The sequence below is a fragment of the Ictalurus punctatus genome, chromosome 14 (genome assembly GCF_001660625.3).
Source record: "Ictalurus punctatus breed USDA103 chromosome 14, Coco_2.0, whole genome shotgun sequence".
Taxonomy (NCBI): Eukaryota; Metazoa; Chordata; class Actinopteri; order Siluriformes; family Ictaluridae; genus Ictalurus; species Ictalurus punctatus.
In genome coordinates this window covers 5,728,461-5,743,531 of record NC_030429.2, presented here as the reverse complement: position 1 = coordinate 5,743,531, position 15,071 = coordinate 5,728,461, and the positions used below count along the sequence as shown (strand labels likewise).

Sequence of the window (15,071 nt, the reverse complement as noted above, 5' to 3'; positions counted from 1 at the left end):
AATTCAATTGCGATTGCACGAAAGAGTTTCGCAGTGATTGCTTGTTGGTAAATGCGACCTTTTAGCTGTCCTCATGTTCGATGTACGTGAATCGAAGAGGGCTTTGACCGAATGCTTGTCATGATGACGTCACGTGACGCATCTCGGCCTGGATCCTCGGAAAATCTGTGGTGATTTTGAAAAATCGCAAGCTCCTAAGAATATTGTGGAGTTTGCTTGATTTTGTGTTCATTTCTACGATCGCAAAATCACGAAATCCTGCAGGGATTGTTTTAATTTCCTGTTGCTGTGGTTCTTCTGCTGTTTGGTTTCGTTTCGTTTCGACTCGTGCCAATGTTTTGACTTGATTTGGATTATTGTACTTCGAGGTGCATTTTGAACCCTGTAAAAAAAAAATGAACTACGATTCTTGAATTCGGCCGAATAAATACATTACATATTACCTTACATGTACAAAACATTTACAAGGCACAATACCAAATGCTTATGTGTTTATCCTTGTTGTAAACGTATCACTGTCCCAGGGTTCACAACGATACTTCACAATGAAATTCCAGGACTTTGCAGTTCTTCTGTATTTTTAGGTTGTAAAACAAACTTGATGGATGCTCTTTTATCCTCTTTTTATTCATGTTCCAGCCGGGGTGGTTACACTTTTTCAGATCATATAAATGAGGACAAACTGTAGTGCGTAGTGGGTGTCAGGTGTGAGCGCGAGTGTGTCTGTTTGGGTGCAACAACTGATCCGTGATGGTGGTGTTTGGGTTGTTTTTGTAAAATATAATAATAGATCATGAAATTGTTCCACAGCAACAAAACCATACAGAATTACGTAATGAATTGCTTTCTCTGAACAATTTAAAGGCGCTTCTCAACAAACCATACCACAAAAAAAAACACGTATTACAGTTTTTCTAGTGCTCACAATCGAAAAAGCACATTTCAAGCACTTGAAGCACCTTATGCATCTCTCAATGTCATCTGCTCAAGCTGCCGGCGATATTCACCGAAGTGGCTGTAACTGGTTTAAAAGATTTTGAAGGACAGTGCCGACATCCACTACAGGGGAACTACTGAAACACAACTTTTCACCACTTAGATTGAGTTCCCAAGTTAACCATTGAAGCCATTTAGCTGTCGCGATAAATTGCGAGACAAAATTCTTTCTTAGGAGTGATTTTATTGTTGATTTGCTGATCTATGCGATAACAGTGGTCACATAAAACCTTGTTCATACTCTGTGGTAGTTACTTTCAGTCAGTATATTATACACAATATACATTATATTATACATACTATTCTGCTATTGGTGAATTTTATACATACAGCGGAAAGGCATTCTGAGATTTTGGTCCAAAATGTCCGACTACAAATAATGCAATTTTGGCAAGTGAAAATGTCTTGAATATAGTCAAATTTATTTATTATTTCCCGTTATAAGATTACACAAACCATCCATTCATCCATCCATCTTCTGTACCGCTTATCCTTCAGGGTCGTGGGGAACCTGGAGCCTATCCCTGTGGGGTACACCCTGGATGGGGTGCCGATCCATCGAATACACACTCACACACACACACTCATACACTACGGACACTTTGGACATGCCAATCAGCCTACCATGCATGTATTTAGACTGGAGGAGGAAACCGGAGTACCCAGAGGAAACCCCTACAGCACAAGGAGAACATGCAAACTCCGCACACACAGGGCCGCAGCACGACTCGACCCCCCAACCCTGGAGATGTGAGGCGAACGTGCTACCAGATAAATAATTATAAATCTTACAGACATTTATACTAAATTAATATTTATAAAAAATCTGAACAGGCTGAATAATCTTATATATCATTTATAATAATATCTCGTTATAGTAAATAAATTCGCCCATATTCATGATATTTTCACTTGCTACCACTTCATCGGTCAGTGGATGAAGCGATCTAAAAGCATGATAAGCGATATTTTTCTGAGATATAAAGGAGCTGATTTGACATCGGAGATCTATTTTTCAGCAGTATTCCACTTTATTGGCTGTTACGTAAAAAAAATATTACAGAAACAAGTGATTTTCTTAGAAATACTGAGAAACCCTTAGAACAAAATAAAGACGGCAAGAAAGAAATTCATTTTCTTTCAACCCGGTAAATGTGTTAGGTTTCAGAGCAACAAAAACGGTCAATTAGTTAACTTATCTATTAACAGTTCAAACCTTTGCATTTACCTTGCCATCAAAATGCAAACTAAACATACACTAATACGTTGTGTGCACATTCGTTGCCATTATAACTGCCTCCGACCTCTTTCATATACGCTGAACAGGTTTTGTAATATTCCGTCTTCTTCAGACCAGGTCTGGATGAGAGGATGATATTTTTGCCATGTATTTGACTCTGATCTCAAATCCCTCAAACTATCCATTATGCCTATAAGATGACAACGTGTGAGGCCATTTGAGCATCTCAGGCCCCGATTCTGCTCTCTTCAGCTGGGCCGCTTAACAAATACCATGAGTCAGCAGAAACAGCAGAGTCAGCTCACTGCAGCTGTTTTTTTTTTTTTATGACAAATATACAGAACACCTACACTTATAGCAGTTGAACTCAGCAATTAAATCTCAACCCGGGAAACAAAAATACTTTCACTACATGGAAACCACTTTTGCACCACCATTAAAATGGAGTAGCTCGCAGTGCTGAAGTAAGCACACAACAGGGAAATCACTATTCACTCTGAAATGACTCATTCCACCTCTCGCGCTCTCACTCTCACTGTAGTAAGCTCTTATAAAGTGTATGTTCTTTATACGTTCATCTGGCTTTATCCAGTCAAACTTGAAGAATGTCTTTAGCGCTCTGCGTGGCATCTGTAGGTTTTCTTTTCATGGTCCGACGCTGCCGAGATAAAGAATAGCTACAAATTCATTGATGGCACTCATACATTGAAATCTGCCATCTCCCGGTGTGATCATTTCCTTTCCACTACATTTAGCCGATGGGTTCTTGAAATTTGCTCAAACTTATCTGAAACTTTCCATCATCGCAACTTCCAAATGAGCCCGAATACAACTTAAGCACATAGCACATCGGTTGATTAAAGTCTTCTTCTTTTTTTTTTTTTTTAAATCATGCAATGTGTATGAAATATCGGTATTAAATGTGTTTTCTATAATAATGATAATAAACTGCTTTATGTAGCAGTTCCACAAAAAAATGAACCATACTATAATAACATCTGTAAAAATTAGAGATGCACCGATACTATATTTCTCAGCCGATAACCGATAACCGATAGTTCTGCCTTTTATGCCTTCTTATAAATGAATAATAATTAATTCCACAATTCTGAAAGAAATGTAAATAAAAACTTTATTCTCTCCATTTCAACAAGCTGTTTCACAGTAACTGGTCTCATAAACAGAAACACATTACTCTAATTAATATTAACACATGAACTCAATTCTGAAGATTAAAGTAAGATTTCTTAACTTATTGAATGTTATTAATTCATATTAACATTGACTGAATTGTAAAAAACCTCCTGTTAGTCTCACGTTCACTCACCACAAACAAAAGCATTTCTACTTCATCATTAACATCAAACTGGTAATACATAATATCAACATTTTATATATTAACATTAACTGGATTTGAAATATACTACTCTACAAATATATATTTCTGTGTAATATATCCTTTTCTGTCAATTCATCTTCATTTAAATCTTTCAACGGTGTACTGGAGCTTTAATTCAGTTCGAGTAGCGCGGCAGAAAAAATTTAGACTCGACACTGAAACTCCCGCTTCACTGCTGCAGCGTCTGGTGTAAAATTTGATCAGTGCAGAGATTACAAACTGCAGTTTTATCATCATTCCACACGAGAGACATCATCTTTACACACAGCACGAAATCCATGTGTTTTCCCGCCTTCTTTTGATTGACAGGAGATAGTCGGCCCTGATCATCGGATGTTTTTAGAATATCGGCCAATGGCCCATAGCGTGAAAAATTGGCAGATACATCGGTGCATCTCTAATAAAAATCCAGATTCGGTAGATGTGTTAGTTACGGTACCTTCAAGACATGCCGGATATATCATAATTACAAGGTGAATGTGCACAAACTTCACCACAATGTTGTAAAAACAACTTGGGAACTTGTATTTTTCTACGAGACCCTACTTTCAGACTTCCGGGGGCGTGTCAATAAGAAAACGTCATGGTGGCCGTCTAAATAAATGTGTAAATGCCACACCTGCAGCAGACGGTAAGCACTTACTGTCTTTTATCAGTATTATAATTATTATGATCAGTAAAGCAAAAGAAACTTCTTGTTGTTGATAATACAAAAAAAATAGTTTTCTTGCTAGGTCCATTTTTTCCCAACCAAAATCAATCTGACATCATAATTACCACCTCCAAACCCGTACGAACTTTCAAGGAGGACTTGAAGGCAGCATTAGATATACCGCCCAAGCCAAAAAAAATGTATTCGATTGTTTTTTTTAGACAGTTATGGGTTATATAGCTTCATTTCGGGCATGGAAACACTTAATTGTAGTGTTCCTGTAGAGGATCAAGCCAAAGAATCAAAGGCATTTTATACACACCAGATCTTTTTCAGTGGACATTTAATATATACTTCTTTACTTGCAAGGCCTGCATTTGCATATCGAAACCTGATTGGCTCTTACATATTATGATGCAATAACTCTTTGATGTGTTCAGCACTAATTCAGATTTGTCTTGACATTCTTTTTTTTTCTCCATGTTGGGCAATCTGTTCACTTGCCAGTCTGGGTCTGATAATCTGGTAAATAGAAAAGTCATGTAAGGTTTGTATCTAATCAAAGCCTTTGTGTACATTATGCACATGAGCTTGGCACATGAGCCAAAACCGTATTTTAAAAATATTGAAATAAAAGGAGAAGTTGGAATAAAGGGTGGGCATCCGTATAAAATATTAAAGCAGAATGATGTACAGCAAGCTAGTATTGAGCATGTGACTCGTAAGTGTTATTAAATCATAATATGTAAGAAACAATCAGGATCCAGTATGCAAATATCTTGCTGTTACACTGGTTTTTAGGGGAAGAGTGTGGAGAGTACTGGGTTGGGGTGTTTTTAAATTTGCATACTCATACAATCTGGATTTCTTGATGTCAGAAATTATGGGAAAGTTTCTGTGCCTTTTACTGTTGTTTAATGACATTTTTATGGAATTGCCATATCAAGGAACGTATTATTTAATAATAGGTTTCGGGTGGTGTGTGTGTGTAGCATAGAGCAAGCATGAGTAAAACTAGGACAGAAGATCTGAGAGAGGATGGAGAGAGATTGACTCTGGGGAAAGTCTCCCTGTTACAATATAACACGTGATCGCTGAACTGGAACCAAAAAAAAAAAACATCGGACACCAAGTCCGCTTTTTCCGCCAGAACAACCTCGAACCTCGAAACACCCAAACATGACAAGTTCAGCGTTTAAAATACTGCATGTAGTGCAACACTGTGACTTGTCCTTCTCTCTTATGCTATGTTTTTGCTAGACCAAAAGAAGCAGAGGATATGGGTTAAGGAAAAAGGAGTTGGAAGAATAAGGAGATTCTTGTTATCCATGCTCCACACATCTTCGATAAAGGAGTTTTTAAAGGGCTATTTTAAGTCATGCAATTAATGCATGCCATACACACGTACAGCCATCTGCACTCACACACACACACACACACACACACACACACACATGCAAAGCCAGGCTGGCAGGTGGGACGGCATGCTGAGAAACAGAGCGCAAAATGAGCCAGTAAACACAAAGAGCTGGGATGACTGACAGCAGAAGTAAAGACAACAGCTAGACCTGGAAGACAGAACGCTAGAGGAGAATGCTGGAAAATTGGAGAGCCATGTTGGACTGGAGTAACTTCCTGCTTTAGTGTGGCCTCATTAGGCCAAAGCTCTGTCCTACTCCGTTCTCTTCAAACTCATAGCTACACTATGTGTGTTAAGGGGGCTAAAATTAGCCTTCCTCTCCTCTCCATTCTCTCGTCCTTTCTTTCCTATCCACCGTACAGATTGAACTAGATTTTCATATTTCATGTACGCTTGTGCAGTACAACATGGGCATTTTGCATACATCTGGTCCAGAGTAACGCATTTAGAGTTCACCAGTACGAATCACAAGTCTAATATTTATACTCATGATGTTTTCTCTAGAAAACAAAAATGAACCCACTGTATAGCGACAAGCGATTTGACTCAGAGTTCAAAACTTATGACCACTCAATCTTGAAACTCGATTCTGACTTCAAAACGTATGACTCAAAACTTGCTTATGGCTCAATCTGACTCAACCTGAGCAATTAAAGCTTATGGCTCTCAACATCAATGGGTCGGAAACTGAGATTTCAAAGCTTATGGCTCGTAACTCGATTCTGACTCCAAAGCTTATTACTCGTAACTAGATTCTGACTTCAAAGCTTATTACTCGTAACTAGATTCTGACTCCAAAGCTTATGGCTCGTAACTCGATTCTGACTCCAAAGCTTATGGCTCGTAACTCAATTCTGACTCCAAAGCTTATTACTTGTAACTAGATTCTGACTCCAAAGCTTATGGCTCGTAACTCGATTCTGACTCCAAAGCTTATGGCTCGTAACTCGATTCTGACACCAAAGCTTATTACTTGTAACTAGATTCTGACTCCAAAGCTTATGGCTCATAACTCGATTCTGACTCCAAAGCTTATTACTCGTAACTAGATTCTGACTCCAAAGCTTATGGCTCGTAACTCGATTCTGACTCCAAAGCTTATTACTCGTAACTAGATTCTGACTCCACAGCTTATGGCTTGTAACTCGATTCTGACTCCAAAGCTTATTACTCGTAACTAGATTCTGACTCCAAAGCTTATGGCTCGTAACTCAATTCTGACTCCAAAGCTTATTACTCGTAACTATATTCTGACTCCAAAGCTTATTACTCGTAACTATATTCTGACTCCAAAGCTTATGACTCGTATTTGGCCTCTGACATCAAAGCTTATGACACTCAGCTCTGACTTCAATGCATATGACTTACAACTCAAATCAGGCTTCAAAGGTTATGACTCACAACTCAACTATTACTTCAAAGCTCATGATTCTCAACCTGACTCCAACTTCTAACTAAAGTGGCTAAAGCCTATCACTCCTACATCCACTCTGACTAGAATACTTATGACTAGCATGTTTACTTGCATTTCTCCAAGGCTTTTGACTTGCAACTCAACTTGGACTTCCATACTTGGACAACTTGGACAGCTCAACTCAAACCAGTAGCTTGAAATACAAGACTTTACGACTGGCAACACGATGAAGAATTCATCTCTACCATCTGAGGCATTGGATTCGATTCTGATACATAGTGGACGAATCATGACTTGACTCAGAATCATATAAATGTATGAACAAATCAGTCAGTCAGTATCTAGCCACTTCCACCAGTGGCACACTTTAAATTTGCTAACATCTAAAAAAAAACATTTTAAGGCTTGTTGGATTTCACAACTAATTTGAAGGATGAAAGTGACTATTGACTTGATAGTGATTTTACTGGATTTCATACACATTAAGTCATAAAAAGCTGTTCCCAATGTGTCATATGCGTTGATCTGCAAGTTCCTACAAATTTGCAGTCTTGCTCTTTTTTAAAGTGTCTATCATAACACAAGAAAGTGGAATAAAGCTGCTGCTCTTTTCCTTTTTGAGAGCTGCTTCGAGACACATGAGTTCCCTGGCCTAATTATTTCCAGAGTATTCTGAGCAGTAATAGCCTTGATTGAAGTGTCACACTGTTGCCGACCTGCCAAAACACTTACAGGTGAGACAGAAGCCTCATGAGTAGAGGCCTGGGGCCAGCAAAGTTGCTTTAACTGTTTTCCTTTCAGATCCTTAAAGGAACAGAACAAGAAGCCTTTATTTGTCACATATACATTACAGCACAGTGAAATTCTTTTCCTTCACATATCCCAGCTTGTTAGGAAGTTGGGGTAAGAGCGCAGGGTCAGCCATGATACGGTGCCCCTGGAGCAGAGAGGGTTAAGGGCCCTGTGTGTGTGTGTGTGTGTGTGTGTGTGTGCGTGTGTGTGTAAAGTGTTACAGTTATAACTACACACCAGTGCTCAATTACACTGGTAGAATCCATGCTAAACTTCACTTAACACTAATGATGGCTCTGTGCAGAAATATACAGCCTATCATTGCATCATCTACTGGCTACTGGCTAATCATTGCATTACGCAGGTAGGTGACATCCTCTGGTGACACGACTACATTCAGTCCATGAGGCCTGCAAGGTCGTCTGCTTCCTTAAGGACAGCTTTCAGACATTACCATTCTCTTATTCACCATTTTTTGTGAAGTATGTGAAGCTGTTCTATTCATCACTCATCGAGACATGACTAATATGAATATGTTACCAGCTTTGAGGTCCTGAAAACCAATAGTATCAGCCGATAAAGTCCAAAAGTCAACGTGATAGTTTTAGCCTTAGGACTTTACTATTATAACTGTCAACTTCTCTAAAAAGAAAGTACTTATAACTTTAAAAGACGTCATTAACGCATATCAGGAAGCACTAAGAGTGCTGATTTTGTTGTTTTGGGGTTTACTATGGGTTTTTTTTTTATTCAGCTCTTTTATACAATTTTTTTTTTTAATGCAAGTTAAAATTGGACAAACAATCACGAAAATATCGCAAAAAGTGTTTCATGCTTGGCTGAAGTGGACAAGTTGGTCTACCAATAAATACAAAATGCACAAATAGAGTAATAAATGATGACATACTGAATGTAAGTCATGTGGCTCACTGCTATAAACATAAATATTGCCAAATGACACTGGTGCAGTGTTTGGATAGGTGTAAAATGACAGCAAACCAAACACCAAAACCAAAGCAATAGTAAAAGCACATGGAAACCTAAGAAAGCTGCAAGCTGTTGTTCTCGGTGTGACAAGAGGGAGAATTCGAGACAATTTCCATAATACTATTACAACTATTACGAGTCTGGGGACCTTTATTATCAGTCGAAATCAGTCGATTTTATTGGTCCATTGATAAATTGGTCAATCGGTTAATAGTTAAAAGAGCCCCACAACGTGAATTTACTTTAAAATACCCAATATCTCAATTATTATCAGCTGAAACAATAATTACGGTAATCAAGCAGCAAAATGCCTACAGTATGTTTGGGGCAGGTGGGAATAATGTGAATAAGAGACTGAGGGAATTTAAGACTAAAATTTGTTCTAAAATTTGAAACAGTCAGCCCACATGACCACAATCAATACTAATTAATAAATATTAGTTTCAACAGATTCTGTTTATGTTAGGCCTACATGATTAGAGAAGTCGAGACAAGCACAAAGTTTTATGTTGGAAAAAGGAACTTCAAGAATGTTCTAGTTTTAGTAAATAAATAAATAAATAAATAAATAAATAAATAAATAAAAAAGTTCTCCCATTGTTTCTGGTCACTGTGAACTATCCATGTTTGAGCATAGCCTCATCCATCCGCTGTCTCGAGTCTAATTCCCTGTCTGTTCCACTTCTCATCCTCTTCCCTTTTCCCGCATTGTCTTACTCGTTTGCTCACGGCGTCTCTCTGAGATGTATCATGTAAATCTTCACCATTTTTTCATATCTCGTCATTACAGAGCTGGTTCAGGTGGCAGCACAGGCCTTTCTGTGGGAATAGAGGGTCTAAATGATGTGTGATCAAGAGGCAATGGCAGTAAACATTCTCTCTCTCTCTCTCTCTCTCTCTCTCTCACACACACACACACACACACACACACACACACACACACACTGAATCTGAATTCAATTCAGATTAATGCCTTTATAAAATATAAAAGTTGTGATTGTTTAAGTATTTCGCCCCATTGAGGTGTGAAACCCCTAAATGAATCCTGGTGCAACCATCAGTGTCACATGACCTCAGTATACAAATACACCTGTTCCCAAAAGGCCCAGAGTTTGTTAGACCTAAATATCTCCATACAATCTGACAGAGGTTGAGCAAAAGAAAAAATATGGTATTAGGATCAGGATGTGCAAAACTGATAGAGATATATCCCAGCTGTAACTGCAGCCAAAGGTAGTTCTACCAAGTATTGATCCAGAAGGTGAGGGTGAATACTCACACAACCAACAAATATAAGCTTTGTTGTTTAATTACTCTTTGTGTCGCAATGTTTGTCTTGAAAATTGGCTTCATTATATATTCTTTTGGGTGCACTGTGGCTTAGCGGTTAGCACAGTTACCTCACACTGCCAGGGTTGGGGGTTCGATTCCTGCCACAGGCCTGTGTGTGTGGAGTCTGTGTTTTCTCCCCATGCTGTGGTGGTTTCCTTGTGCTGATGTAGGTGACTTCGGATTGTAGCTTTGTAGACTTTCTGACCCCAAGAGGCAACAAACGTCTGCAATTCACAGCCTTCTTTGCTCATATTTACCAAGGGTGCCAATATTAGTGGAGGGCAATGTATGTGCTACCACTACAAGAAGACAAACCCAGTATGATTCCCGTTCAAGTGCTGCTAAGCAACGGGGAAATACGGATGCCAGATATAATCTAGCTAATAATTGAGGCTAGCGATTAGCTAGCTAGAACTAGAAGTCTTTTATACAGACTTATGTAAAGGATCTGTGATGGTGAAAACGACAGGAAATCATTAGGAATATCAATGTTTCACTCGAACGTGTTGGTAAATTAATTTTAAAAAGATTCCGACAACAAAACATGACAATGAAATTACATAAACATTACAGCATCGCAAGTCATGAGCTCTATCAAAAATCTTTTGAGCATCAGATATAGTAAATATTATGTTCATACATGTTCATATAGTGACCACACAAACTTATCAGTATGAACTAGAAATGGCTAATGAATGAAGTGCATTGTCTTCTTATTTTTTGAAAAATGGACTCCTCCCGGACAATTTCATCCATGCAAATAAAAGCCAACACAATCAGTGCTAACAATTAATTAAGGTAGACTGGAGTTTTGTAAGCTTAGCCTAAATTTTATGCTAGCAGCTGTAAAACTAAGGCTCACTAACGGGATCATTCCTACGTTCCCAGGGCCCTATGTTCCCCAGCTCAATATTCTGTTAATGCACATTAAGTAAACATGTAATATATACAGTTTTATATATATATATATATATATATATATATATATATATATATATATATATAGTTCAACTCCATGCATGAACAACAGTGAAATGTATACGCTAAACTTAAAAAATAACGTACTGTAGCCAATAAAACACAGTAAACGGTCATAAAAGGAACAGAATGTTAAGTATGAACACGTCCCAGCTTTCGCTTATCTTGAAGCCTAACTCCAGCTTTAAATCGCACCTATTATGGTTTTGAAATGTGCCTAATTTTGTTTTAGAGGTCTCATACAGTAGATTTACATGCACCCAAGGTCAAAAAACACTTTAATGTGTTCATAATTTAAATTGCAGCGCTACCTTTTTCCCCCCAGTGTCACAAATGACTCGTTCAATGATCCATTCTAAACTCCTCCTTTCAGAGAGCATCCTCTGCTGTGATTGGTCAGATGTCCCAGTCTGTTGTGATTGGTCTACCGCTATCAGCCAGCAGCCGATGAAGACGAGAGGCGGTTCTTTTTGTTACAAATCTAAGCAGGTTAGCACAGGAAGTAAGTCTGGAATCTCTAACGACTCGTTTCAGCTGTTCAGAATCGTTTCCTTCTTTTAGGAGTCAATAACTCAGTTTGTCGTGCGCTTTGATTTTTGAAACTTTGCAGACGTTTTTACATTCACAAACAGCTACATGAAAGGTAATGTTTGAAAAAACATAATAGGTGCACTTTAAATTACCACGTGTTCATTATGTGCCATATAAATCCGGGGAACATAGATACGCTCCCTCACTACCTAATAGCTAACTAACGCTTTGCTAAGTATTGCTTTGAAAAGTTAGTGAGATCCATAAACCAGCACTGCGTGCAACTTAGCCAAAGGTAGAAATCTTGGTTAAGCAAGATCTGATTGAAGGAATTATTCTTTATTGCTGCCCTCTAACACAAATATTAGCAATTTCAAGCACCACATTCATTGAGCTGGCTATGACACCAAGCATTTAGTTGCTTCAGCTAATGTTACAATATAGAAAGCTTGTTTTGTTCTACTTTTGTAAATTGCTTGTTACTAGCTAGTCAACACCTACCACTGCTCATAAATATGTACACTGTAATACACTGGGCCAACAGTGAAAACAATATATATTTTAAATAATATTAATAATAATAATAATAATAATAATAATAATAATACCTACAAATACTTATTGGAAGTGGCAAAATGTGAACATTTATGAGACTCCATTTTGATTGATTTGTAATAATCACAGGTCTATCATTAGAGGATCCTCATCATATGATTTGACACGGAGAACAAGCTATAACACAGTCTTACAGAATTCAGCCTTAGACTTTATGGGGATCATTGTACACTGTGACATTTAATAATCTTCGTTGAAAATGTTTTTGGTGCTAGCATATGCCGTAATATGATTATTTCATGCTGAATAACATATGTTGCGGCACAATTTTGGTCGGCCACGGTCCCTCGGTGAGGGATAGCCCATTTAGAGTGGATTCCAATGAAACCCCTCCTGTTTCTCTCTCTCTCTCTCTCTCTCTCTCTCTCTCGTTTCCCTTCTGGTCGCTCGCTAACTGCCAACAGCTTCCCCAATGCCACACTGTCTTCTTCAATAGTAATGACATTAATATTACTAATTACTAATTACATCGCAGCGACGCAACATAGGCGATATGAACAAAAGCAAGCACTTTCTGCAATTGCTACAACATTCTTAGGGCTTGTTAATCTGTATAGCTCTGTATTGCATACACACACTGAGCAATACAAAGCACATTACATCCAGTTTTATATTCACAAAGCGTAGAAGAATCCCAAAACTGTACTTATTCTATTTTGGTGTTGGTGAATGTCATCGCAGGGATGATTAGGAAGCATATATGAGCTACATAGACTTCAATAGCACAACTGGGATGGACATCCTCTATATAACAAGTCCACGAGTATCTCACAGTCTATCAGCTATCAGAGAGTATCTCTCAGGGTAAGCGAGAGGGTCATGAGATAAAGTCCGAGATCGATCCGTACGGTGAAGCGATACTCTTAAGATCTTAATGAAATGAAATAAAAAAGAAATTAGACCAAAGATAAAGCAGTTGTACCTTTAGGTCGTCCTTTGGCTGCTGTCATCGTCAAAGTGGCAAGGGAAAAGGTTTCATTGGAACGAAATGATGCTGATCTCTCTCTCTCTCTCTCTCTCTCTCTCTCTCTAGCAATTCACGCATTCACCACTAGCTGAAAGCTGGTCTGAACCTCATTAGCCAGCCTCCAGCCTATCAGGGTACACCAAAAACGGACGACAAATGGGCCATGGAGCATCAGATCACTGATCCAAATAATAGCACGATGATATAATAATAGACTAATGCTACTACGAATAAGAAGAAGAATAAGCGGATCGGTCATTGTTTTAAGCTTGAGCATGTGTGATGGTTGTTGCAGAGCAATCACAGACAGCCGAGCCCACAATTTGTAAATGCAAATGATCATTTTAATGACAGGTTGAGACGCGCAGGAGACGCGAAGACACAAAAACATCCGGCTGAAACGGGCGCGCGCCCGCGCACGCACTTACATTTGATGAACCTGTCGGTGGGGTTTAGACCCATGACTGCGTTGGACATGTTCATGGGGCTGTGGTGATTTAGGAGGGCAGCGCGGGCCGCAGCAGCAGCAGCATCACTCGGTGCGGCTCCGCTCCGTTCGCCGGATCAGGAGGAGGAGGAGGATGAAGAGGAAGGAGGGCAGCGAGGTGCACGAGCTCGGCTCTGTCGTAGAGATCACGCAGGATTGGACGCGCGCGTGCGCGGACGGACGGAGAGACGGGTGCTGAAAGGTACCGGGGTGTCCTGGCTACTTCTTCCGCTCGCTTAGGGTTTTCCTCGTCGCGGAGTTTCTGCACCACCCCGGCATGATGGCGGAGGCAGGAACGCCCACGCAAGCCCGCTCGCGCGCAGTCACGCGCTGCCTCGTGCTGCCATCCGGTGGAAGATAGACACACTGAAGGGAAGTGGAGTGGAGAGGGTTCCCTAGCTAGCTTCTCTTTCTATTTTTATAACTTTGTGTTGTAGAAGTTTTATAAAACTTTTACTTAAACTGTATATATTTCCAGTGCGCAATCATTATAATAAATGTATAATAAATATTTGGAAAATTGACTGTTGACAAGTTATTGTTACATTATAATAAATGTTTAATCACAGGCTATATATATATATATATATATATATATATATATATATATATATATATATATATATATATATATATATATATAAATCTGTCTATCTGTCTGTCTATCTATCTATCTAACGGTCTGTCTGCCCAGCATGTATCCATCTATCTATCTGTCTATATATCTGTTTGTCTGTCTGTCTCTCTATCTAACATCTGTCTATCTATATGTCTATCTTCTGTTTTGTTACAATTTAATATAAAATAAATATTTGACAGTACTGATGGTTCTTTTTGTTTTCTTATTTTGCAATAGTCTTCCATTTCCGGAAGGAAGTCCAGTCAAAACAATAAAAAAAACAAATAAAAATAAAAAATAATTTTTAAAAAAATGTCCACTGATCTCTTCCCAATCCATAACTCTAAAAGTGTCTTCTGACATAATTATACAGACATTGTATATGTAGCCTTATCTACAATGGTAAATAAATGATGTTTTAATTCAAACTGAGAGAAATGATTCAAGTTTGTATGAATGTGCACAATTTGGTCTAAAGACAGACCACATTAAAAAAAAAAAAAAACGTACTAATAATTGTACATAAAAACTAATCTGTCACCAAATCGAAATATTTATTAAAAGAAAATAGGGATATATATATATATATATATATATATATATATATATATATATATATATATATATATATATATATATATA

The 15,071-nt window shown here is 38.3% G+C and overlaps 1 protein-coding gene across 3 annotated transcripts in view; it reads right to left on the bottom strand.

Annotated features, from left to right (window-relative positions):
- The window catches only part of ppp3cb (protein phosphatase 3, catalytic subunit, beta isozyme), a 65,954-nt gene extending 51,839 nt beyond the window's left edge, over positions 1-14,115 (bottom strand). Inside the window, exon 1 of one of the 3 annotated variants that reach the window (XM_017484927.3) lies at positions 13,752-14,115. In XM_017484927.3, the coding sequence (XP_017340416.1) occupies positions 13,752-13,806 (55 nt within the window). In that variant the 5' untranslated portion in view covers positions 13,807-14,115. Of the gene's footprint in view, positions 1-13,278; positions 13,380-13,751 lie in introns of those variants that run through there. The other 2 variants (XM_017484929.3, XM_017484928.3) reach the window with 2 other exon arrangements.
- Between the last annotated feature and the right edge of the window lie 956 nt (positions 14,116-15,071).